At 52.1% G+C, this 24632-nt stretch overlaps 2 protein-coding genes across 4 annotated transcripts; both read left to right on the forward strand.

Annotated features, from left to right (window-relative positions):
• The first annotated feature begins 1211 nt into the window (after positions 1-1211).
• On the forward strand, positions 1212-18156 carry Plxnb3 (plexin B3). Its single transcript, XM_052171330.1, has 39 exons — positions 1212-1355; positions 1587-1882; positions 2051-2153; positions 2927-2989; positions 3204-3294; positions 4646-5706; positions 6009-6188; positions 6873-7001; positions 7083-7183; positions 8106-8235; positions 8406-8562; positions 8647-8755; positions 8839-8953; positions 9091-9216; positions 9300-9416; positions 9828-9921; positions 10007-10176; positions 10395-10546; positions 10769-10874; positions 11485-11615; positions 11844-12020; positions 12123-12318; positions 12435-12674; positions 12785-12946; positions 13014-13165; positions 13274-13374; positions 13451-13674; positions 13829-14007; positions 14172-14238; positions 14632-14959; positions 15086-15189; positions 15280-15376; positions 15920-16092; positions 16236-16396; positions 16751-16898; positions 17068-17132; positions 17200-17275; positions 17402-17476; positions 17807-18156. Exons 6-39 carry the CDS (start codon positions 4651-4653, stop codon positions 17909-17911), a joined length of 5703 nt encoding a protein of 1900 aa, XP_052027290.1. The 5' UTR covers positions 1212-1355; positions 1587-1882; positions 2051-2153; positions 2927-2989; positions 3204-3294; positions 4646-4650; the 3' UTR covers positions 17912-18156.
• A 1687-nt stretch (positions 18157-19843) lies between these two features.
• On the forward strand, positions 19844-24613 carry Srpk3 (SRSF protein kinase 3). Of its 3 annotated transcripts, none has more exons than XM_052171668.1 (15): positions 19844-20169; positions 20247-20377; positions 20558-20666; positions 20767-20854; positions 21136-21232; positions 21698-21804; positions 21876-22041; positions 22139-22164; positions 22634-22766; positions 22859-23098; positions 23181-23281; positions 23619-23726; positions 23800-23869; positions 23950-24042; positions 24195-24613. In XM_052171668.1, exons 1-15 carry the CDS (start codon positions 20042-20044, stop codon positions 24377-24379), a joined length of 1782 nt encoding a protein of 593 aa, XP_052027628.1. In that variant the 5' UTR covers positions 19844-20041; the 3' UTR covers positions 24380-24613. The 3 variants fall into 3 exon arrangements, with proteins under 3 accessions (XP_052027628.1, XP_052027627.1, XP_052027626.1); XM_052171667.1 differs by having other exon boundaries at positions 22637-22766; XM_052171666.1 differs by lacking the exons at positions 19844-20169; positions 20247-20377; positions 20558-20666; positions 20767-20854; positions 21136-21232 and having other exon boundaries at positions 21309-21804; positions 22637-22766.
• Positions 24614-24632: the final 19 nt, after the last annotated feature.

The raw sequence follows: 24632 nt of genomic DNA on the forward strand, positions 1-24632 counted from the left end.
CAGTGAGACCCTGTTTACAAAAAGAAAGTGCTAAATGTTGAGGCTAAAGAGATGACTCAGTAGTTAAGAGTACTGGCTATTCTCGCAAAGGGCCTAGGTTCTGTTCCTAGCACCCACATGGAAGCCCACAACTGTTTGTAACTCTCCTTTCAGGGGATTTGATGCTATCTTCTGGTCTCTCCATGAACCAGGCATAAATGTGGGGTGCAGTCATATATGCAGGCAAAACAACCAAATACATAAAATAAAAAAAATAATGCCAAGTGCACTGGTGGTATTGAAGACACCACATCTGTACAGTATCAGTGGGATTTGATAGATGTAGGAAGTTCATATCTCTTCTGATCAGTGAGTGAATCCCTTGCCAGCATCTGGAAATCCAGGCACACAGCCAGGAGATGGCACCAGACCAGTAAAGGCTGCCTCCCTAACTATCAATAAGAGTTGCATACAGCTGGTCTATGGATGACTTGAATAGAGCAGAGTGACACATCTGCAAAGGAGACATCTATGTGCAGGATTGCAGGAACATAATTTCCTTTGTGCAAGATGTTTGCTCCTGGAGTCAGCATAGGTCACTGATGTTACCAGCTGCATTTGTTCCTGTCTGCTACAGAGGTGGGGTGGGGGCAGGCCATGGAAGAAGCCTGAGCATGATATTCATATGTGCATTTACAGAGAATGAGGCTATTTGTCCATAGGTATATTTTCATCCATGAAGAAAGACATTCTCAAAACTGAACTGAAGATATTTGTTTTCTTCTTTTTCTTTTCTCTTCATCCATCCTTCTTCCTTCCTTCTTTCCTTCTCTTTCCTTTCCTCCTCTTCTTCTTCCTCCTCCTCCTCCTCTTCTTCTCCCCCTCCCCTTTCTTTTTTGGATAGACTCTCATTACATAACTCTGGAACTTTCTATATAAACTTCCATCAGCACTCAGGTCACCTTAATCCAAGCTATCATCTCAAATCCAGAAGGCCTCATTAGCCATTCTCCCCTGCTTATGAGCTCCTTCATCTTTATTCCTCATCTTCATGCACTTTCTTGCTGCTATAAAGAAAGGACATCTCATGGTAGAGTTCCCATATTCTCCCATCTTTGCGACTTGCACCTATTCAGTACCAGGCTTTCAAGATCCTATGTCTACACCAGCAAACACATCTGTAATGCATTTGTTTCTTTTCATAGCCATAGCATCTCCAATACAGGCTTCCCCACATTCTCTGTCCCAGGGCCCTCTGCTTATAAGCTGTGGAGAAAGCAAGCTCAAGTTCTGAAGCTCAGCAGCTGTGAACATGATTTGGTGACCTTTGCATCCTTGCAGCCCACCCCCCACCAATCTTATGCAACAAAACAGGGGTATGTCACCCATTTCCTCCCTGTCCTATACCCACCAAGGTTCACATGGCCAGATGGCTATAGGTTGGAATTCTATATGTAACTCTTAGCCTTGCCACTTACTAGCTGTGAAACTCCTTGCCTTGGTTTTCCCACCTGTTCCCTAGAGGAAATGACCAAAGGTCCATCTGGAGTCATTGGGAGGACAAAATGTGTTAATATCATTGTAATTAACCTTTTCTTTTTCTCTAGATGGCACTTTGTGTGAAGCTAGGAAATTCCCACCTTGGACAGTGGCCTGTTTTTAGCAGCTCCAGTTGTGTACCTATAGCCAGTCCTCTCATATACCTGCTAAAGCAAGCAAAGGGGATCAAAATTTTGTCTTGTGCTGTTGGGCAAAGAAGCAGTGAGGACAGGTTGGGTTCCCAACCTGGGCCAGCTGGGATGTATTGGACTCAGCAGGATTGCACTGACAGGCAGGAGAGCTCCACTGGGACCGTTCCTGGAACAGAAGCTGCTACTCAGATCACTGGTGGCTCACCAGGCAGGTAGGAGCTAGGGCTCATTTAGGCACCATGTGCAGGAACAACTGGGCCTAAGAACAGTGCCTCAAGGCTGCTAAGGACAGGGAGAAGCAAGAGTCTGAAGGGCTGACTAAGGTAGAGCCAAGCAGTGGTGGTCAGGCGACACAGTGATAACCTGTGTGATACCTGCAGGCATGATGTCCCCCAGAGGCGTTGGCAGTGGAGCTAGGCGAGCAAGAACCAAACTTCTGACCCAACATGAGAGAGCTGGTGCCATCCTGGAATTGGGTGCAATGTAAGGAGGCTGCCTGCTTGGTTCCCCAACTCCACAGTCAACCAACCAGCTCAGCCAGATGACAAGGGCCACCTGCCACTTCACCCTGGAGCTTGCTGCTACTGTGAACTATAGAAGTAGCAAAGACTCTAAATAGAGTAAAAGTGTCCCTGTACAGTGGACCTTTAGTTTAGTTGGCTCCAACATGCCCTACGAGAGCAGCAAGGGAGCCAGCTACTACTGGCACTCCCTCCCTCCTATGGTAGAAGGATCCAGGCCCCTCCTGGGAGGAACTTCTGGTCCTATGTCTGAAACCCAGGGCTCAATCCTGGCAAAGTCCCCTGTGGTCTCCCTGCCTCAGCCCCTCCCATGCATTATCATCTTCTGGTTTTCCCCACTACCATTCTGTACCTGGCACAGCTTTGCCAGTCCTTGGGGGTAGGGCTGGGTGGGGACAATCTTCTCTCAAGTCAGTAGGCAGGGAGGGGGTGGGGGAGAAGGTCTTTGCCATGGGCTGTCTTTGTCAGTGCCTCCTCTGCCTTAGCCTGGACAAAGGCAGGCATTGACAGCTGGGACTGGCGCTTCAGCCAGGACCAAGGCTTCTGAGGCTGAGGCTGGCATTTCAGGCGCTCAGCGCCTTTGGCCCTGTGGTGGGGGCTAAAGGGCTACCCAGCGCTCTTTACAGGGACCCAGAGAAACTGAGGGAAGGAGCACTCTGCACTGGCACAGGAGTTGTGAACCACATGGTGAAAATTGGCTCAAGGAAACCCTGTCCTTTTGTCTCTACATTCCAGGGGGCTTGTCCCTGGAGACGGGGAGTGGCAAGGAGCTCCCTGGCTAGAACAGCCAGAGTGGGGGTAAGAACACCAGATAGCAGGTCCCTGGCCTGGGCCTCTGGACAGAGGGGACATTGTTGGGGTGGAGGCAGGGCTGCCTTGGCCAGGCCACTATTGACAAAGCTGCCAGCTGTGGTGGAGCCCAGTCTCCAGGCCCTTGCCCCCTCCCTGCCTCCTTCCTCCCCCAGGGCCACCATGAATGGGGCTGAGCCTCAACTGTCTCCCTCCCACTCAGGACAATGCCCCCCACAGCCATCTTGTGCCTGTCGCCACTGCCCTGAGGCAGCTGATGTGAGGAGACCCCATTTCTGCACTCCGTAGTGGTGGTAAGTATCTGGGCCCTATATCCCAAAGGTGTCCCAAAGAGATGCAGAGAGGGATAAATTTGCCTGGACTGGGACATAGAGCAGCCTTGCAGGGATGTTCCATCTCTTCTGCCTTCTTGGGTAACAACTCCCATCTCCTCCATTACACATACCCAACTCTGTCACAGCGATATATGGGGACTAGAGGAAACTGTCTTTCCTGTCTGTACTCTTGAGATAAGGGGACTTGGGGTCTTTCTGCGTAGCAGTGGGGTGGCTTCTGGCTGGCACATGCCCACATGACTAACTGTGACAATCCCACCTCAGTTCAGGAACTGTCACCAGCTCCTGTCCTCCTTCTAGACCTCTGCTTGGTTAAATCTGTCTGAATGTCACCTAATTAGGCAGTTGGTCAGTGGCTGCTGCTGACTGCTCTTAGAGGAGAGCTGGGGACTAGCACCTGTAGTCAGTGCCTCGGACTCAAGGTCCCCTCCACTCACACCTGAAGCTACCTCTGTCCTGCTTCCCCTTTCTCTGACCTTTCTCTCATGCTTCTCCTCATCAGTGTGGACCCTTCTAAAACGAGGTTTCAAGACTCTAGCTGCTGGGGTCCATCACTCTTGTACTCTGGGCTGCCTTCTAGTGCCTCAGAGTTCCCCTAGAACGGTCCAGGCTGGCTTAAAGCTCTCCTGCCACCCCTACGCTGGCCTCCCAGTGGTGGTCTAAAGCCCTGGCCCTGGCCTATTCATTACTGTTGGGGGGGGGGTAGTGTACCTGTGTCTGGCTGCATCTTGGCAGGAAACCAAAGCTCCTCTTGGCCGTCTTGTCCAGTTAATGAAGGTTCCTGTATGAAGCTGGTTCTGACTGCATAGAGTGGCTTTTCTGTCCCTGTCCCTTTTGCCATGGGTATCCTGGCTTCTCTTATCATCATGTCTTTTTGTCTAGGTGACCATATCTAATTGCCCTGCAGACATGGCTTCCTTTTTCCGTGTCCCTCTCTTTTCCTGACCCTGTCACTCAGAATCCCTCTGTCATGCCTGTATGGCTTCTCAGGATCTGTCTTCTTTCTAGTCTACATGCATATAAAGCAGAAAATGAAAGAATTCTTTCCTGTGTGTGTCCTCATCCCCATCCTGTCTCTTTCTTCATCTCTAGGACACTTTCTTTGTCCTTTCTGTCCTCTTCCTGGCTGCCTCCCTCTAAGCACCCCCACCCTTCCTCTCTTTCTCTTTCTTCCTCCCCTCCTTCCCCTATCTCTCTAGCCTCTTTTGCCTTCCTCTGGTCATGTCTCTTTCCTAGTTTAGCTCCCATTTTCTTCCTTGCTTACCTCTGCCTGTTGAAAAATGAAGCATCTTCAGCATTCTCCCATCAGGTCTTATGCTGACTGACTTCCTCCAGGCTCCTGTGATGGCTCCCTGGTCTCCCTTCAGCCTCCACCTGCTGCTGCTGTTCCTGCTGCTGCTGCCCTTGACCAGGGCCCATCGCTTCTCTGTACCAAACACCAGCTTCAACCACCTGGTGCTGGCACCAGACCAGGGAAAACTCTACGTGGGTGCAGTAAATCACCTCTTCCAGCTCAGCCCTGAGCTGAAGATGGAGTCTATGGTTGTCACTGGCCCTGTCATTGACAGTCCTGATTGCGTGCCTTTCCGTGACCAGGCTGAGTGCCCACAGGCCCAGCTCACAGATAATGCCAACCAGCTCTTGCTGGTGAGCAGCAGGACACAGGAGCTGGTAGCTTGTGGACAAGTGAGGCAAGGTGTATGTGAGAAGCGGCGCCTTGGGGATGTGACTCAAGTGTTGTACCAGGCTGAGGACCCTGGTGATGGGCAGTTTGTGGCTGCCAATACCTTAGGAGTAACGACAGTAGGCCTAGTGGTGCCCTTGCCAGGCCGAGACCTCCTGCTGGTGGCCAGAGGCCTGGCAGGCAAGCTGTCAGCAGGAGTGCCACCCCTAACTGTGCGCCAGCTGGCTGGGCCACAGCCTTTCTCCAGTGAAGGTCTGGGAAGACTTGTGGTGGGTGACTTTTCAGACTATAATAATAGCTATGTAGGGGCTTTTTCTGATGCTCATTCTGCCTACTTTGTGTTCCGTCGCCGTGGGGCTCGGGCCCAGGCTGAGTATCGCTCCTATGTAGCTCGTGTCTGCCTCGGAGATGTCAACCTTTATTCCTATGTGGAAATGCCACTTACCTGCCATGGTCAGGGCCTTATCCAGGCTGCCTTTCTTGCTCCAGACACCTTGCTAGGCGCATTTTCAGCAGGCACAAGTCAGGCACAGGCGGCCCTGTGTGCCTTTCCCTTAGCTGACCTGAACAGGAGTATGGAACAAGCCAGGCGACTTTGCTATACTACTGGTGGTCAGGGTCCCAGCGGCATGGAAGAAGCCACTGTGGAGTATGGTGTCACATCCCGTTGTGTCACTCTGCCTTCTGTGAGTGGTGAGAGCCTGGCTCCCAAAGTTTTACTGGGGGTTCTATCTTCACTTTCTTACCCTGCTTTGCCAGCCCTCTACCTATGTGATATGGGACAGAGTACTCTCCAGGAATAGCTACTGGTTCACCTCTTAGCTGAGTGTTTCAATAGGTAATAGACAACTCTGTTTCAAAGCTCTGATCTGCTCTCAGCCTTTCTATTCCTCTTCTTTTCTCACTGGCTGTGGGTTATCCTCTGCTCCCAGGGGAGTGCCTACCCACCCCCTCCTGAAAATTGATTCTCTACACATTGCCTATCTAGGACTCCCCTGAATCATACCCCTGTGGTGATGAACATACTCCCAGCCCCATCGCAGGCCGCCAACCCCTGAAGGCCCAGCCTCTGCTGCAACTGGAACAGCCCATCAGTGCAGTGGCTGCTCTCCAGACAGATGGGCACACGATAGCCTTCCTGGGAGACACCCAGGGCCAGCTACATAAGGTGAGATCCTGGCCAATGGGAGTGGTTTTGGATGACCTTTATACTTTCAGGCTAGGCCTGGTAGCTCTGGTATGTATGGTTCAGGAAAGCCTCAGGATACTCCATCTCTCAGCTGTGTTCCACCGAAGGGTCAGAAGGCCTCATTGCACCTGGGCATCTGGTAGGACCCACCTCCTGCTCTGGTTCCCAAATGAGAAACTACCTAGGAACCTCTGCAAGCGGCTGTGCCTTCTCTAACCAAAGAGGGTGGTACTGATGGTGGACTGGGATGATATGTAGGTAGGCCCAGAGGACCTGATAACTTGGACCCAGGATTCTCTCTAAGGTAAAACATGCCTTCTAGTAAACGTTTTGTCTTTATAGCTGCCCTTCCCATGTGGTAGAAAGGCCTGGCATTCGAGAGCCTTAGCCAGGGCTCCTCTGTTGCCTCAGCTTTGTTGCTTCCTTAGAGAATGGCTTAACCTTGAGAGTCTTGAATGGGAGAAAGTGACATGTTTCTACCTTAATGGCCTATTAGGAGGCAGTGTCTGGCTCTGGGATAACAGACTACTTCCTCAGAGTCTTTTTATGTCCATCTAAAGAAGCCAGGGAAGCATGTGCCTTCAATGGACAGCATTAAGTCAACAATAGAACTGGCCTTGGCTTGGCAGGGTGGCCCAGTTTTATCTTTGTGCCCCTACCCAGGTCTTTCTAAACAGCTCCCATGGCCAGGTATATTATTCCCAGCAAGTGGGGCCTCCAGGCTCAGCCATCAGCCCAGACCTGCTCATAGACAGCAGTGGAGAGCACCTCTATGTCCTGACTGCCCAGCAGGTAAGGCTTGCTATGGGGCTGGATTTCTAAGAGGCCCACATCTTTGTAACCGCCTTTATCTCTCCCTCACTGCCCATTCAGGTAGACCGGATACTTGTGGCAGCCTGTCCTCAGTTTCCTAACTGCACTACCTGCCTCCAGGCCAGGGACCCACTATGTGGCTGGTGCATCCTTCAGGGCAGGTGAGCATGGACCCAGGCTTGAACCAACAGACACTGGGGGTCCAAGAAACTGTCCATGGAAGCAGCTATAGGTGAGCCAAGAGGCCAACTTGGCTCAGTGTTGATGAACTCCTTGATACCATCTCAGATTATTAGATGACTGTTTACCTCTCACTTCTGTAGTCTTACCTCAAACCAGCCCTCTGATCTCTCCCAGGACCCATGACTGGCTGCTGGTGTTCCTTGGCCCACTCTAGTTTTCCTTCAACCTGGACTGTTAGCCCAGGACTCATTTATGGAAACCTGAAGTATAAGCTGGGTATATATAGCTCAGTTAGTGAGTGCAGTGTTCGTCTAGCATGTACAAAACTCTGGGTTCAACTCCTACCATATATAAGTTAGGCATGGTGCATGGTGCATGCATAGTGGTGCATGCTTGCAATCCCAGAACTTGGGAGGTAGAGGCAGGAAGACTAGAAATCCAAGGTTACCTTCAGCTACAGTTTAAGGTGCACCTGACATACATGAACCCTTGTTGGAAGATGAGGAATAAAGGAGAAAGGAAGAAAGGAGGGAAGGAAAGAATGGAGGGAGGGGAAAAGCCAGTGTTTTCCTCTTACTTATAATTAAGGCTACAACCTGCACCCTGGCCATGAAGCCCTATGTTCCTTTTTTATTTATTTTATTTTATTTTACTTTTGTTTTTTCAAGACAGGGTTTCTCTGTATAGCCCTGGCTGTCCTGGAACTCACTCTGTAGACCAGGCTGGCCTCGAACTCAGAAATCCACCTGCTTCCCAAGTGCTGGGACAAGTGCCAGTACTGCCTAGTCCCTATGTTCCTTTCACTCCTCTTTACTGTGCTCCAGCCAGGCCATCCTCCTAACCCCATGCCAGGAAACCTGAGACTCACAAGGTGAATCAATGGGGTCCTCTGCCTGACAGGTGTACTCGGAGAGGTGAGTGTGGAAGGGCGGCCCAGCCAAATCAGTGGCTGTGGAGCTATGAAGACAACCACTGCCTTCACATCCAGAGCCTGCTACCAGCCCAGCACCCCCGTCAGGAACAGGGCCAGGTAAGGCACTAACACTGCTGGTCTTGCAGCTACTGTGGCCATTCCCTGTGAGAGCACAGTGTTAGCTGTTTCCTGTCCGTTTCCACACTAGCTGCCTCTACCCACAACTCCAGCATGACACACCACTCTGCTCTAGATCCATTTCCCTGTATCCCTCTCATGTGTCACAGATTACTCTGTCTGTTCCTCGGCTGCCCACCCTGGCCATGGATGAATACTTCCACTGTGCCTTTGGGGACTACAACAGTTTAGCTCAGGTGGAAGGGCCCCATGTGGTCTGTGCCACCCCTCCTCAAGATCAGATACCACCTAATCCTCCAGGCTCAGGTGAGTGGACCCTTGAGTAAAGAATGGAGAAAACTGAAGTGGGAAAGTTACAAGACCTTCTTTGCCACCACTGTCCCCTTCCAGATCATGTCACCTTGCCTCTGGCCCTGATGTTTGAGGATGTGGTATTGACTGCCACCACATTCTCCTTCTATGACTGCAGCGCTGTTCAGGCCTTGGAAGTGGCTGCCTCGTGAGTTCCTAGGCCTGGATCCTGATGGGTAAGGGTGGCTAGCCTAGATGGCACCCAGCCTAAAAGCACCCCTGCCCTTTCAGGTGCCGCACTTGTGTGAGCAGCCTGTGGCGGTGCCACTGGTGCCCCCAGAGTAGCCACTGTGTATATGGAGAGCACTGCCCAGCAGGTGAAAAGACTGTCTACAGTGCCCAGGAGGTGGGTATGACTGACACACAAGCTCTTTGTATCTGATCAATCCAGAAGGCCACCGCAGCAGGGCAGTACCTGAACCACCCAGGAGTAGTCCCATGTAATTTTGAAGATTACAGGAAGGACGGCTGTCCTTTCCCTAGGTGGACATCCTGGTTCGTGGTCCAGAGTCTTGTCCCCAGGTTAAGGGTCTAGCAAGTCCGCAGTTGGTGCCTGTGGGTTGGGAGAGCCATGTGACCCTGCACATTCAGAACCTTCACTATTTCAGAGTGAGTAGTCAAGTGGATGGGGGAAATGATGGAAGATTAGACAATGTCCACAAGACTAACATTATAACATCTGTACCTTCTAGGGTCTGCCTGCCTTGTACTACTGCTGGCTAGAGCTGCCTGGACAACTGCAAAAGCTACCTGCCTTCCTAGAGGAAACATCCAGGGACTCTGGCCTCATTCACTGCCAGGCCCAGCAGGTGAAAGGCTGCTTGGTGTCTGGACAGCCCCCATCCACTCTCATGAACACACACACACACACACACACACACAGAGAGAGAGAGAGAGAGAGAGACAGAGAGAGACAGAGAGAGACAGAGAGACAGAGAGACAGAGAGACAGAGACAGAAACAGAGACAGAGATTGAGGAGAGAGAGAGAGAGAGAGAGAGAGAGAGAGAGAGAGAGAGAACTCTGCCCAGTTCCTCTTCCTCTTACCATTAGTTACAAAAGCCCACCCTGTACCGGGAACAGTGTACCTGCAGCCTCTGTCCCTCTGTTTAGAGATACAAAGGACTATCACACTTATTCTAAGGAGGTTTTACAGAGGAAGCAGCAGGCAGAGATATCCCAAGTCTGGGGTCAAGCCTGACCCCTTCCCTCTGTCCACAGTTCCACCCCTCTATGTCTCAGTGGGAGCTCCCAGTGCCCATCTATGTAACCAGGGGTGAGATCCAGCGGCTGGACAATGCTGGTGATCTTCATGGTGAGCCCTGAGGTGACAAAGCAGGTGGGGGGCAGGATATGAAGCTCATGGGCAGTGGCTTAGCATGCTGTTCCATCTTCCCTAGTGACTCTATATGACTGTGCCATGGGTCACCCTGACTGCAGCCACTGCCAGGCAGCCAATGGAAGCCTGAGCTGTTTGTGGTGTGGTGATGGCCAGCCTGCCTGCCGCTATGGACCATTGTGCCCTCCAGGTGCTGTGGAACAGCTATGCCCTATACCCAGCATTGATGTGGTGAGACTCTGCTCCTGTAAACTCTAGCTTCCCCAGTCCCCAAGGTCCTTGTCTCTACTGTCTGATACTCCCCCCACCATGTCAAGCTGCTTGCTTCAGACTCCCAATCCCTAATAGTTTGGTCTAGACATTTTCCAGTATTTGGCTGACTGAGCACCACCACTGCGGAGTGGGATCTGGGTTTGGAGAACCCTATCTGCCATCCTTCTTTGCTACAGATTGAACCCCTGACTGGTCCTCCAGAAGGTGGCTTGGCCATCACCATACTGGGTTCCAACCTGGGCCAGGCCTTTAATGATGTGCGAAATGCTGTAACTGTGGCTGGCCAGCCCTGCAACCCTGACCCTTCTCTCTACCGCATCTCTGCCCGGTGAGGCTCCTCAACAGGGAGGAGAGGGATGCTATCCAGAGTAGACCTTCAGAAACTGGTCACCCAGAAAGAGGGGAGGCTTTCAGCCAAGAAATGTGAGGCCCTGGGTCAGAACACAAAAGGGAAAGAGGCAGCAGAGGAGGAACAGGCTCCAGGCAGCCCCTGGAAGGCTGTCCTAGGCTCACCCATGGCTTGAGCAGCTACCACACCTTGATTCACTAGGATTGTATGTGTGACATCTCCTGCTCCCAATGGCACTGCTGGGCCCGTCCAAGTGGTCATTAAGAGTCGTCCTCCTGGCATCTCAAGCCAGAACTTCACCTACCAGGTCAGTAACTCCCCTAAGGGGAAGGAAGTGTACATAAAGATGTCAAACTGGATCCAGAGGGGAGGAGGAAGCTCTGCTGCTGTGTCCAATCTCAATGGAGAGCAGGCTGGGGACAGTGTTGTGATGACAAGGACACTGTCACTGGTAGCTGCCCAGGACACAGACAGGCAGTGCAGAAACAAGAACAGCAGACAGCCAGGGTGAAGAACACACAGAACTTGTTTTGACCATGGTAAGGGGTGAGGAGAAAGTAAGGACACCCTCAAGTGCTAGCCTGAGCCTGGGCACATAGACCGCTGTGGAGTGGAAAGCCCGAGGATGGGTTAGGACAAGTTCTGCTACAGTGCCCCAAGTTGGTGACTGGACCCTAGAGCTTAGAGTTTGGGAGGCCCCATGTATAAACTGTTCAAGAGGGAGAAGGTGATAGCAAAGAGGTAGATAGGAGGGAAGCTAACCTAGGCAAAGTTGAAGGAAGGCATGGCCCTTCAGGAAGGAAGATACAGTTGACTGAGGCCCCTGACTCAAGAGACTAACCAGTGTCCCTGTACCTCGATGCTGGAGGGCCTTGAGGATGGGCTCCGTGTCTATTCCAGCCTACTCTGTTCCCTAGGACCCTGTCCTGCTAAGCCTGAATCCTCAGTGGGGCCCCCAGGCAGGGGGCACCCAGCTCACCATCCATGGGCAGTATCTCCAGACAGGAGGCAACGTCAGTGCCTTTGTGGGTGACCAGCCTTGCCCTATGTGAGTATCCAACCCAGCTCAGCTGTTCCAGGACTGGCCACTCTCAACTGGAGGACCCTCTTATACAGTGGGACAATGGATTCAGGCTTGAAATTCTTAGAGAACTGGTATCATGCCTATCCCTAATAACCTCTTCCCTGCTGAGAGAAGCAAGTAGGCCTTTTCCTGAAGGACCGGGCCTCTCACTAGGGCTGAGCCTAAAGTGAGAACATATCCCCTCCTCTGCAGCCAGGAGCCTGTGTGTCCTGAAGCCATCATATGCCACACCATGCCCCAGACAGAGCCAGGAGAAGCAGTGGTCCTCGTAGTTTTTGGCCATGTTGAACGCAAGCTGCTCACTACCCCTTTTCGATACACTGTCAACCCCCAACTGATGGAAGCCGAGCCTAGTGTCAGCTTCCGGGGGTGAGTTCTTGGCTAACCCACAGTGAACCACTTGAAAGATCGGGTACTAGTGCTAAACCACCCAAGATCCTCTTAACTCTTTTGGCTTCAATCCTAGTACAGAGGTGGACGAGTGATTCGAGTCAGGGGTACAGGCTTAGATGTTGTGTGGCGGCCCTTGTTGTCTGTGTGGCTGGAGGATGAGCCCAAAGTGAAGGCTTTGGGGGTCCAGCCTCAGGATGTGAACCCAAGGAGGAGCTGTGGTGCCCCTGCTGCAAATCCCCAGGCTTGTATCCATCTTGAGAGTGGCTTACTACAGGTGAGTCTCCTACCACCTTTAGCAGAAAATGGTGCCATCCACAGGGAATGCTTAGTGAGGGGGCAAGGGAGGTCATGGAGACCACTCACTGATCTGCCTCCCTGCTCTCCCCCTAGTGTTCCACCCTCTGCTCTGTCAACTCATCTAGCCTCCTCCTGTGCCACAGTCCAGCAGTGCCAGATGGGGCCCTACCAAAGCGAGTCTTCTTTGCCCTAGACAACATGCAAGTAGATTTTGCCAGTGCTAGTGGGGGCCAGCGATTCCTATACCAGCCGAACCCTCGCCTGGCTCCACTCAGTCATGAGGGGATTACTCACCCCTACCACCTCAAGCCAGGCCATGTCCTGGATGTGGAGGTAAGTGTGCCACCAGCCAGGCACTGCCTGGGCACTCACCAACCTGAGAAGGATGGGATGGGGTCAGGGGTAGGGATCCCACAGGCTCAGGCTCCTGCTATGTGTCCCAGGGTGAGGGCCTCAATCTGGGAATCAGCAAGGAGGAGGTGCATGTGCATATTGGAGATGGAGAATGCCTGGTGAAGACGCTGACACTTACTCACTTGTACTGTGAGCCACCACCGCAAGCCCCTCAGCCCACCAATGGTTCAGGCACCCTGCTGCAGTTTGTGGTGAGTGTGCGCCCCTGGTGGATGGGTTGCGTGCTGCAGGTCCATGCTCAGGAGCCCGCTCCTCCAGGTGCAGATGGGCAACCTGCGCCTGGCTCTAGGCCCTGTCCAGTATGAAGCAGAGTCCATGATGTCCACCTTTCCTGTGGAGGCCCAAGTGGGGCTGGGCATGGGTGCTGCTGTGCTGATTGCTGCAGTGCTCCTCCTCACCCTCATGTACAGGTGAGGATGTTCCCTCGTCAGCACATATGGGCAAATTTCCCATGGCAGGCCTTAGGCCAGTGGCCATCCTGCTCTGGGCCTGTGGCTATGCCTGGCCTCTCGCTCTAGGCACAAGAGCAAGCAGGTCTTGCGAGACTATCAGAAGGTGCTGGTACAGTTGGAGAACCTGGAGACTGGTGTGGGTGACCAGTGCCGAAAAGAGTTCACAGGTGTGTGGGGATACAGGTGGGAGGACAGGGCATCTACCAGGCCTAAACCTACATCTTGATGGGTCCTGGCCTACAGACCTGATGACTGAGATGACAGACCTCACCAGTGACCTAGAGGCCAGTGGGATTCCCTTCCTGGATTACCGAACATATGCTGAGCGTGCCTTCTTCCCTGGCCATGTTGGTTGCCCATTGCAGCCAGGGCTCGAGGGGCCTGGGGAAGAGGGCCGCACTGTCACCGTGTGCCAAGGTCTCACACAACTCTCCAATTTGCTCAACAGCAAGCTCTTCCTTCTCACAGTGAGAGCCACATGAATGGTGGGGACAGGCCAGGCAGGGGAGTCTAACCTGGTAGGGAGGTGGGGCTGGGGACTGGCCAGACCCAGGTAGAGATATGCCACTGAAAGAGGGAGGGTGTGGTACTTTGGAGAATGAATACTAACTCCCTGTCTAGTTCATCCACACCTTAGAGGAGCAGCCAAGCTTCTCCCAGAGGGACCGCTGCCACGTGGCTTCACTGCTTTCCCTGGCTCTGCACAGCAAGCTCGAGTATTTGACCGACATCATGAGAACTCTGCTTGGTGACCTAGCAGCCCATTATGTACACAAGAACCCCAAGCTCATGTTACGCAGGTTGGCCTTGCCCTGAATGTGGGGGAGGGGCTTACCTTTGACCCATTGCCAATTCAGGTGGTGTGGGATCAGGCCCTGAGGTCAGGAGCCAGGAACTCCAGGAGTGGGGTCAGAGAAGATCTGAGGACTATCCTCACCAGGACCTTGGGGCTTCTTCCATACAGGACAGAGACTATGGTGGAGAAGCTGCTCACCAACTGGCTATCTATCTGTCTCTATGCCTTCTTGAAGGTGAGGAGCACTGTCCAGCATTTAGGAGTTTCTGCCTGGTTGTGGTCTCCCATAACTGATACCCAAATCACCCCAGGACCCCTTGCTCAGACTTAGAGTGGGCCATTAAATGAAAGTCATGAGATCCTTTTCTCTGCTCAATAGACCTATGAGAGGTCCAAGACAAAAGAGTTCTGGAAAGAAAATGCATTGTGCCCCTTCTCCAGCTTACTGTTAAGCATGGACAAAAAGGGCTTGGGGCCCAGCCCAGGGGCCTGTGATAAGTTGGCTGGCCTTTGCTTATCCTTGCTATAGGCTGCTAGCTGTCCCTCTCAGTCCCACCATGCTCTGTACTGGGTCTCTCTGGATTCACCAGTCTTGTGGCCAATGACTGACCCATCTTAATGATTGTAGGAAGTGGCTGGCGAGCCACTGTACATGCTTTTCCGCGCCATCAAGTACCAGGTGGACAAGGGCCCTGTGGATGCTGTGACAGGCAAGGCAAAACGAACTCTGAATGACAGCCACCTGCTACGAGAGGATGTGGAGTTCCAGCCCCTGACCCTGATGGCACTGATGGGACCAGGGGCTGGTGGGGCAGCAGGAAACAGTGAAGTGCATCGAGTGCCTGCCAGGGTGCTTGATACAGACACCATCACCCAAGTCAAGGAGAAGGTGTTGGATCAAATCTACAAGGGAACCCCCTTCTCCCAGAGGCCTTCAGTGCATTCCCTAGACCTTGGTAAGAAAGCCAGCCTTACTCCCTGCTCACACACTGCTCCTCCCACACCTGTAGCTGTTCAACTACTGCTAATAAGGAACTCAGGAAGTAGGCTGTGTGCTTATAGGCTTCTCTGGGTCCCTCCAGAATGGCGCTCAGGCCTAGCTGGTCACCTAACCCTGTCAGATGAGGACTTGACCTCTGTGACTCAAAACCACTGGAAGAGACTCAACACTCTACAACACTACAAGGTGCTAGTGGGTGGCAACAGGACAAGGTGGATGAGGCCCGAGTTGATCCTGACTCTAGGCTCAATTTGTGATCTCATTCCCCACCTTCAGGTCCCAGATGGAGCAACAGTGGTACTCATTCCTCAGCTGCACAATGGTGGCACTGTCTCCCAGAGTCTGGGCCAGACTGGCTGCCCTTCTGGAGAGAGTGAGTCCCTTGGTCCAGACATTTCTGTCTGCCAGGAGCCCCAGCACTGCTTGGGTAGCCCAGGATTAGATGCATTAGAGTCCCAGGCTGGGCCAGCAGAAGTCCTGGCCACTGTATCTGACTCATTTAGGTTCCTCACCCCTCCTTGCCAGTGGGATAGTCAGATCTAAAGGCTGAACCAAGATGTGGAAATTCTGGAAACATGGGATGTTAGGGTGAACAAGTTCCTGAGCCATCTCTCTCTTGTTTCTGTTTTTTGGGGTTTTTCGAGACAGGGTTTCTCTGTGTAGCCCTGGCTGTCCTGGAATTCACTCTGTAGACCAGGCTGGCCTCGAACTCAGAAATCCACCTGCCTCTGCCTCCCAAGTGCTGGGATTATAACCGTGAGCCACCACCGCCCGGCTTGCCATCTCTCTCTTGTTCCCTACCTTCTCCTTCCTTGCTCTTTCCTCACCCCATCCCAAGAGAAGTGTGGGTTGTGTGTCTTTAGTTGCATGTTGAAAGCAGGAGCACAAGACAGAGGCCAAGCTTCTGTGCTCTTAGACACTCCCATGCTGGAAGATGGTGAGGAAGGTGGAGTTCGGCTCTGGCATCTGGTAAAGGCCACTGAGGAGACAGAAGGGGCCAAAGTGCAGCACAGCAGCCTCCGAGAACGAGAACGAGCACGAGCCAAGGCCATTCCTGAAATCTATCTTACTCGATTACTTTCAATGAAGGTTGGTGTAGCCAGAGTAGTCAGGTGATGGAGTAGGGTTGCCAGGAGTTGTGACTGAGCTTGGGAAGAGGTGTGGTTCTGATGAGGCAGGGGGTAGCTCCCTTTACACCCTGCCTTCATATGGTCCTCATAACCCGCCTATAGGGCACCCTGCAGAAGTTTGTGGATGACACCTTTCAGGCCATTCTTAGCATGAATCGGCCTGTGCCTATTGCTGTTAAGTACCTATTTGACTTCCTGGATGAGCTGGCAGAGAAACATGGCATTGAAGATCCAGAGACCCTGCACATTTGGAAGACAAACAGGTACCTTTCCTGTTGACCTCTCTCCTTCCCACTGGTGAGTGGTCTACTGAGTTTCAGAGGGACAGGGTCATTATGACAGGGTAGCAGGTCTAGGATAGGAACCCAGACTTTATAGCATCACCCTGAGTTTCTGCTTTCACTTTACAGCTTAGACTAATAATAGGAGGGTACAGGCTCAGATCACTTGGGCCATGAGGACAGCTTTCTATAGAAAACAAAGCCTGAGTTCACTGCTGCCTAGGTCCCCAGCTCCAGGACACACATCCATGTGGAGGAGTGGGGAGCTGGAAATCAAGGGGAAGAGGCCACAATGGCAGGTCAGGCCTCATCCCCACACCTGACCTGTGCCTCCAGCCTACTGCTGCGATTCTGGGTAAATGCCTTGAAGAACCCACAGCTCATCTTTGATGTACGAGTGTCAGACAACGAGAATGCTATCCTGGCTGTCATTGCACAGACCTTCATCGATTCCTGCATGGTCTCAGAGCATAAAGTGGGCCAGGTGAGGGCAGAAGCAGTACACCAGAGGCAAATAGAAGAAGGGTTTGTGCGGGAAACGCACTGCAGAGCCTGGGTACTGACAGGGATGGCATCATGGAGCTAGGAGATGGTAGTGCATGTGGTTCTGCTACCTCCTTGTTTATACTTCTTATCTCTTCTACCTGGAGTAGGATTCCCCAGTGAACAAACTGCTCTATGCCCGGGAGATCCCTCGTTACAAGCAGATGGTGGAGAAGTAAGTATCAGAGCCTTTGGGGTTTAGGATCAGAGATGCAGGTTCCTAACCCTGCTGACTTCTCCAGGTACTATGCGGACATTCGCCAGAGTTCTTCAGTGAGCTATCAAGAGATGAACTCAGCTCTGGCTGAACTCTCTGGGGTGAGATATGGCCCAAGGGATCCAGTCCTCCACATTTAGGGGGATAGTAACTGCAGAGCAGAAGTGGAGAGCCTTGGGTCTTAAGGTCTGGGATAAGGGACTCATTGTCCCACATGCTACCCATAGAATTATACCTCTGCTCCCCACTGTCTGGAGGCTCTTCGAGAACTTTACAACCACATCCACAGGTATTATGACCAGGTGAGGCCAGAACATACTTGAGGGGAGAGGGCAGACACCTGGACAATGTATCCAAGACAATGACCCACAGAACCTCCCTGACAGTGTTGGGGAAATGGTTGGGGGTGGCCCACATAGAGGGAAGGAAGGATGGGAGCCATCCTGTGCTGAAAGAAGGGCACAGGTTGGGAAATAGTCTTGGTTTTCACCCAGGCCTCCCTGGGTGGGTCCAGAGCAGAATCCCTACACTATTGCCCCAGGCCCTTGTTGAGGTGGGAAAAGGACTGATGGACCTCAGTTGATGGGCAGAGGAGTGGGATGTCAAGCAGGTATACTCTGCTGTCCTGACAGATTATCAGTGCCCTGGAGGAAGACCCTGTTGCCCAGAAGATGCAGCTGGCTTGTCGCCTGCAGCAGGTCGCTGCCTTGGTGGAATACAAAGTGACTGACCTGTGAACTAGGGCCACAGTGATTACCTGAGGCCTGCCAACTTATAGAACAGTGAGCAGGATCCACCGCCAAAGTACTGTATGACTCTCACTAAGCAATGACTGAGGAGGGGGTCAGCAAGGTTATCTAGAGCACCTACTGCCCCCCATCAGCTTGATTCTAATTTATAATTACCCCTACCCTCTTTCCAACTGTATTTATTTGCTTGCTGGAAAATCACATCTGGAAATAAAGCAGAAACATATCTTTTTGAAAACAATCTCAATCTGCTGCCCCTGCCTTTTCTTGTCAAGTGTCAGCTCTTGGTATTACCTGGAGCCGGGGTGAGAGGCATGAGTGGGGTTTGTAGGGGAACCATCTGCCTTCCTACCTTCTAGCTCAAGGATGCCACTTCTCCCAATACCAGGGTTCGCTCCCCAGACATGTCCAGGTTCTGCTCAGGGCTTCTCTTCAAGCCCTTAGTCCGATGGTCTAATCTGGCATCCTTGGGGAAAGAAAAGAAAATTACCCTTTTCATACTTTGCCCTGTCCCTCCTTTCCTGACCTCCCAAGCCCTGCAGGGAACTGTCCTCTCCATCTATGCCTGCTCCACCCTTACCAGTTCTTTCTTATCATAGGAGACTGGACAAAATGTCTCCTACCTAGAGATAAGTACTGCCACTGCCAAGCCCCCTCCACTTCATTCAGAAGTTTTTGGCTAGCCTCCTATCTTCACTTTTGCCCCTTTGTTCTCATTTAAAAGCAATTACAGTAGACTCTGTCACATTCTCATTTCATTCTGTTTTAATTTTGTGTATATGTATGCTTTGCCTGAATGTATGTCTATATGGTCTTTGTTGTCTCTGGTGGCCAGGAAGGCCAGAAGAAGGTGTCAATCCTTCGGGGACTGGAGTTGTAGACATGTGATCTGTCACATGGGTCTTGGGAATTGAACTTGGACAATAGCAGCTAGTATTCTTCAACACTGAGCCATCTCTCCAGGCCATTTTTATTTTTAAAGATAGGGTTTCATGCATTTTAGGATGACCTTGAACTTGCTATGGAGCTGAGCGTAACCTGGAACTTCTGAGTACTTCTTGAGTACTGAGATTACTGGCACATTCTACCACAACTGGTTTTTGAAGTACTGGGTATCACTCTACCAACTCTAGAAAGCCCAAAGTGGGCTCTCTGAAGAGCAAAAAAAAGTACTTGTCCACTTTTCTGGAACTCTCCAGTGGTACTCATAGACTCCAAATAAGGTTCTCAGCTGTTTTCCCGGGTCCTAGTATTTTGTAGCATGCTGCCACAGTGTGCCCTGAATTCTTCTGGGGACTTAATGCTTTCTAGTCCCTTAAGATGCACAGGATCCCTCAATTACCAACTAGCTCATGGGTAATAACTGTGGGTTTTTTCTTCTCCTGATGGACATGACAGAGTTGGCCCAAATGGGAACCTGCAAATGTTGATGGAGACAACAAGGCAGAAGTGGCCAGCTCTAGAACTAGGGAATGCTATGCAAGTCTGAGGAGCCATTTGCCTCTGATGGGAGCAATGAGTTGCCTTTAGTTCTTGCCCTTGATCCCTGCTCAGCCACATAGAGGGGAGATCTGGGCTCCCATGTTTAGGGGAGGGGGGAGTTTATGAGTTACAAAAGAGCTGGGATCAGGATTGAGAATGAGCAGAGCATGGGGTTTGATGGGATTGGTGGGGGTCACCTCTAAAAGGATACTCACACAGGTTAAGTGGGAAGTTTGAGAATGCCATCAAGTACCCCGCAGCATTTGGAGAGAGCTCAGCCTAAGGAACTGGTCACCATATCAACTCCATTCTTTCATAGGAGGCTCCCCTCCCTACAACCTTAGAGTACAGGAACTCCAGACTGCTCTATCTCCATGCAGATATCTTCCTTGGCTAGTCCTACACTGTGGGGTATCAGCCTAGGATCTGAGTTGCTATCATAACCTCAGTTTGGTGGCTCCTTCTGTCTCTAGACAGAAGTGAAAACAGAAGGGGGGAGGTGTTCAGCCTAGGGGCTGGGATCTCCAGGACTGCCATCAGTGTACTCCCCCCTCCTTGTGCTGCATACCTTGCCCACAGCTGAGCAGCTGGGAGGCTATTTATAAAGGCGGGTGAGATCAGCGGCAGAAGCTATAAATGCACTGGCCACGGCTGGGCCCTACAGGAACAGTGGTCCAGTGCACCAGAGGTTTGGGCTGCGACACCAGGATGAGTGCCAGTGCCAGTGGTAGTGCTGGTGTGGACTGTGGCGGCAGCAGCAGCAGGTATGACCAGGCTGGGGAGACTGGGGTCCCCTTCACCCTGTGAGCTCACTGTCTTGTATCTTCCCTCTTACCCACAGCTCTCAGACTTCCTGTGGGCCTGAGTCCTCAGGCTCTGAATTAACTCCAGCCACACCAGCACCTCGTTTGTTACAGGGACTCCTGGGCTCTGATGATGAGGAGCAGGAAGACCCTAAAGACTATTGTAAGGGTAAGGCCTGGCCTTGGCTGCATGTGGCCAGCCAGATTACCACTGCAAGGGCTCAGGACAGCTTGAGAGTAAAAAGTTGCCAAGACTAGGCCCACATGAGACTGATGACCAGCAGGACACTGATATTGAGGTATAGGGGAGAGAGATGTCCTACTCTGATCTATTGGCTCCCTTCTGCAGGTGGTTACTACCCAGTGAAGATTGGTGATTTGTTCAATGGGCGGTACCATGTGGTACGAAAGCTAGGCTGGGGTCATTTCTCTACTGTCTGGCTCTGCTGGGATATTCAGTGAGTGGCTGGGATCTGCCCGTGGGTTTGGTTGAGGCCACCACTTTGACCATATGACTCTGGCAAGGTCTGGCAGACTATGAGGGTCTCCATATTACAGGCGCAAGCGCTTTGTGGCCCTGAAAGTAGTGAAGAGCGCAGGACATTACACAGAGACAGCCGTGGATGAGATCAAGCTCCTGAAATGTGTGAGACGCCTCCCCTACTGTTTCCAGCCTGTTGAACTGCCTTGGGCTTGGCTGCTGAGGCTCTGCAGAGAGGGGCGGGGTTCCCAGAGGGGACAGGCTCCAGCTGGCTCTGCCAAGTAAAAGGACCCGGAGAGCAGAGACCTGAAAGAGGCAGCTGGCTCTCTTCAAATGGGCTCCAGCTGGACTGGGAAAGGGGGATAGAAGTGCTTCAGGGGATATGGGCAGAGCAGCTGTTGAGGAACAGGTTGGAGTCATCTGTGGCTCCTTGCCTTTTGTTCCAGGTCCGGGACAGTGACCCTAGTGATCCCAAAAGAGAGACCATTGTTCAACTTATCGATGACTTCAGGATCTCAGGAGTTAATGGAGTCCATATCCTTTGTAGAATGAGCAATATGACAGACAAAAATCCATGTTGCACCATGGGATTTAGCCCTTGCAGGAAGAGCCTATAAAACAACTCCATCCCTTTGGGCACTTGTGTTTCTGAGTAGGGGGAACACAGGTTGACAGTGATTATCTGTGACTATTAGATCACCTGTGATTATCTGCTGAGTGACTCCCAAATATAAAAGGCCACTTTTGAGGCCTACTTGGCAGAAGAATAAGGCTGGAATGAGACATCTATAGGATGACAAGAGGTACCATCCCAACTGGCACATCTTTGCTAGTGACAGAAACATTCTAAATAATAAACTTGGACAGTGGTGGCCACCAAGATGGTCAAGGGAAAGCCCTACTTCTTGACTTCTGCATTTCTGGAGTCTAAGTGCTCCTCCATGGTGGAAGGTAGGTAAGCCTGTGCCTTAGCTGTGTGTTGCTGACTGCCCTTCACTCCAGATCCAGATGTATGCATGGTGCTAGAGGTCCTGGGCCACCAGCTCCTCAAGTGGATCATCAAGTCCAACTACCAGGGTCTGCCTGTTCCCTGTGTTAAGAGCATCGTTAGGCAGGTAGGTGCTGCCCCCACACTGCTCAGGTTGGTTGGGCATGGCTGCTGGGGTTCAGCTGTAGCTTTTGCCAGGTGCTGTATGGTCTGGATTACCTCCATACTAAGTGCAAGATCATCCATACGGACATCAAGCCTGAGAACATCCTATTGTGTGTTGGAGATGCCTACATCAGGCGCCTGGCTGCTGAAGCCACAGAGTGGCAGCAGTCAGGGGCCCAGCCCCCATCCCGCTCCACAGGTACCAAGAGCATGTGTGGGGACTGCCATCAGGACTCTGGACCTCAATTCCTACCTGAATTACTATTCTTTTTTCTCTCCCTACCTCTCACACCCAGTCAGCACTGCCCCTCAGGAGGTCTTGGTAAGTGATAGCCCCCCCCCCCCCACTTTCCCTGGCTTCTCTTCCAATACAAGCCAGATGAGGCCATGTCCTCAGAGCTTGGCTCCTCAGCCACACTTGTTCTAACTTTTGAACTTCTAAAAAGCTGAGAAGAGAATGTTTAGATAGAGTGGATCATGTGCTCCAAACTGCCTCTGGTGGCCAAAGAGCCCACTACAACCTCAATGGAAGGGTACTGTGTTTTCCCCACATGGCTACTTCAGGCAGCTTCATCTAGGTCTGAGTAGAAAAGGAACAGTGTAAGGCAGGTCCACCAGGTTCTCCCCAAACCACAAGGTAGTAGGGGGATAGGAGGAGAGGCAGAAATGGATCAGGGGTTGGGACTAAGGGTGAGATAGAAGATAGCATCCATATTCTGATACACATGGGAGTTAGTTCTGGGGTTCAGGGTTGGGCAAGGAAACCTGGGGGGTGACCCTGACTCTGGCAGCAGACTGGTAAGCTGTCCAAAAACAAGAGGAAGAAGATGAGGCGCAAAAGGAAGCAACAGAAGCGGCTACTGGAAGAGCGGCTGAGGGACCTGCAGAGGCTGGAAGCTATGGAGGCCTCAGTACAAGCTGAAGGTGAGGGGCCAGAGAGGGCAGTGGGCCACTAAGCCTGCATGCAGGCTGCAGGCTTCTACTCATGTGTCCTTCCTTCTGCCCCTTCTCCCCAGACTCCAGCTCAAGACTAGAGCGGGGCAGTGGCTCCACCTCTTCTTCAGGCTGCCACCCAGAGGGTACCAGGGCTGGCCCCTCTCCAGCCTCTTCTTCCCCTGTGCCTGGAGGGGAACGCAGCCTTAGTCCCAGCTCGCAGACCTCAGGTTTCTCAGGGTCCCTGTTCTCCACGGCTTCCTGCTCCATCCTCTCAGGTTCATCTAATCAGCGTGAGACGGGGGGTCTTCTGTCTCCTAGCAGTAAGTATGGGGTACAGTGGGTAGTAGACAGACAGGACCAGGAAGAGCAGGGCCAGATCAGCTTCTCTTCTTCTTTCCTTAGCACCATTTGGTGCTTCCAACCTCCTGGTGAACCCCCTGGAGCCCCAAAATGCAGACAAGATCAAGATCAAGATTGCAGACCTTGGCAACGCCTGCTGGGTGGTATGCTGAACACCTTGAGATGAGAGGGTCCTTGGTCTTTGGGAGCCCAACCCTAGGTCTGTCTCCTTTAATATAAGAGCTCCTTCTTGCTGCTCTCTCTAAGCAGCAGAGTCCTGCCTGGCCAGAACTATACCCATGGCGATGGTCAGGGTCCACTAGAAAGGGGCTATCCTCAGGTCACCTAGACAAAGTCCCTCCTGGGACATCTGAGGAACTCTAAGAATGAGAGTGAACTCCATGGAGTTCAGGTTCATAGACCAAAAGCAAGAGTGGGCTGTGGGGGCAGGCTAGCCTGGGACCAGGTTCCTTTTCCCAAAGGGGCTCCCTTTTCCTCCAGCACAAGCACTTCACTGAGGATATTCAGACTCGGCAATACAGGGCTGTGGAGGTGCTGATTGGTGCCGAGTATGGCCCCCCAGCTGACATCTGGAGCACAGCATGCATGGTATGCTAGTTTAGCTGCCTCCATGCCTAGGACCAGACACCTACCACAGCCTCACTTCTCCCCTCCTTTCTAGGCTTTTGAGCTGGCTACTGGTGACTACCTATTCGAGCCTCACTCTGGAGAAGACTACAGTCGTGATGAGGGTAGGGAAGGCATGCCCTGGCCTTGGCTTCAGGACCTCCAGCTGCCCTACCCCAACTTCTAACCTTCTCTTTGCCTACAGACCACATTGCTCATATAGTGGAACTTCTAGGAGATATCCCTCCAGCTTTTGCCCTCTCAGGCCGATATTCACGGGAGTTCTTCAACCGCAGAGGTGAGGATTAAGTAGGCTTAGGTAAAAGGGGCTAAGAGAGCAGAGGGAAAGTCAAGGACCTTGATTCTGAGAGAAAGAATAGGTGCCTATTGTGGGTACAACTATAGGTACCAGCCTATCTGGGGATAATGCCTATGTTGCTCACCCTCTAGGAGAGCTGCGGCACATCCACAACCTCAAACACTGGGGACTATATGAGGTGCTCATGGAGAAGTACGAGTGGCCCCTGGAGCAGGCCACACAGTTCAGTGCCTTCCTGTTGCCCATGATGGAGTACATCCCTGAGAAGCGGGCCAGTGCTGCCGACTGCCTCCAGCACCCCTGGCTTAATCCCTAGGTTTTGCTGCAGCTGTGGACAGTAGGGGCTATTCTCGCTCTTGGTGCCCTGAGAGAAAGCAGGCAACTTCTTCCACCCTGTAGGAGCTGCTCTCCCATTCTGAAGGGTGCTCACCCCCCCCCCCCCCCCCCGGCAGGATGAGATTCTGGGGCAAGGCCCATATCTCAACCTGTCTACTTGTGATCCTTCTAGAAGGTCCTAAATGGGGAAAACTGCCTGTTTGTTTCTTAATAAAGTGGGAGCCGAAATGCCA

This window comes from Apodemus sylvaticus, chromosome X (assembly GCF_947179515.1).
Source record: "Apodemus sylvaticus chromosome X, mApoSyl1.1, whole genome shotgun sequence".
NCBI classification, from domain to species: Eukaryota; Metazoa; Chordata; class Mammalia; order Rodentia; family Muridae; genus Apodemus; species Apodemus sylvaticus.

What these genes read in the sequence shown, in the direction of transcription:
- Plxnb3 (XM_052171330.1), top strand. Translation starts at nt 4,651, where the DNA reads ATGCTGACTGACTTCCTCCAGGCTCCTGTGATGGCTCCCTGGTCTCCC. An exon ending in CCCGTCAGGAACAGGGCCAG is followed by an intron (nt 8,236 to 8,405) that starts GTAAGGCACTAA and finishes CATGTGTCACAG; the next exon opens with ATTACTCTGTCTGTTCCTCG. An exon ending in CTGTCTACAGTGCCCAGGAG is followed by an intron (nt 8,954 to 9,090) that starts GTGGGTATGACT and finishes TCCTTTCCCTAG; the next exon opens with GTGGACATCCTGGTTCGTGG.
- Srpk3 (XM_052171668.1), top strand. Translation starts at nt 20,042, where the DNA reads ATGCACTGGCCACGGCTGGGCCCTACAGGAACAGTGGTCCAGTGCACC. An exon ending in AGATCAAGCTCCTGAAATGT is followed by an intron (nt 20,855 to 21,135) that starts GTGAGACGCCTC and finishes CTTTTGTTCCAG; the next exon opens with GTCCGGGACAGTGACCCTAG. An exon ending in GGGTCTTCTGTCTCCTAGCA is followed by an intron (nt 23,099 to 23,180) that starts GTAAGTATGGGG and finishes TTCTTTCCTTAG; the next exon opens with CACCATTTGGTGCTTCCAAC.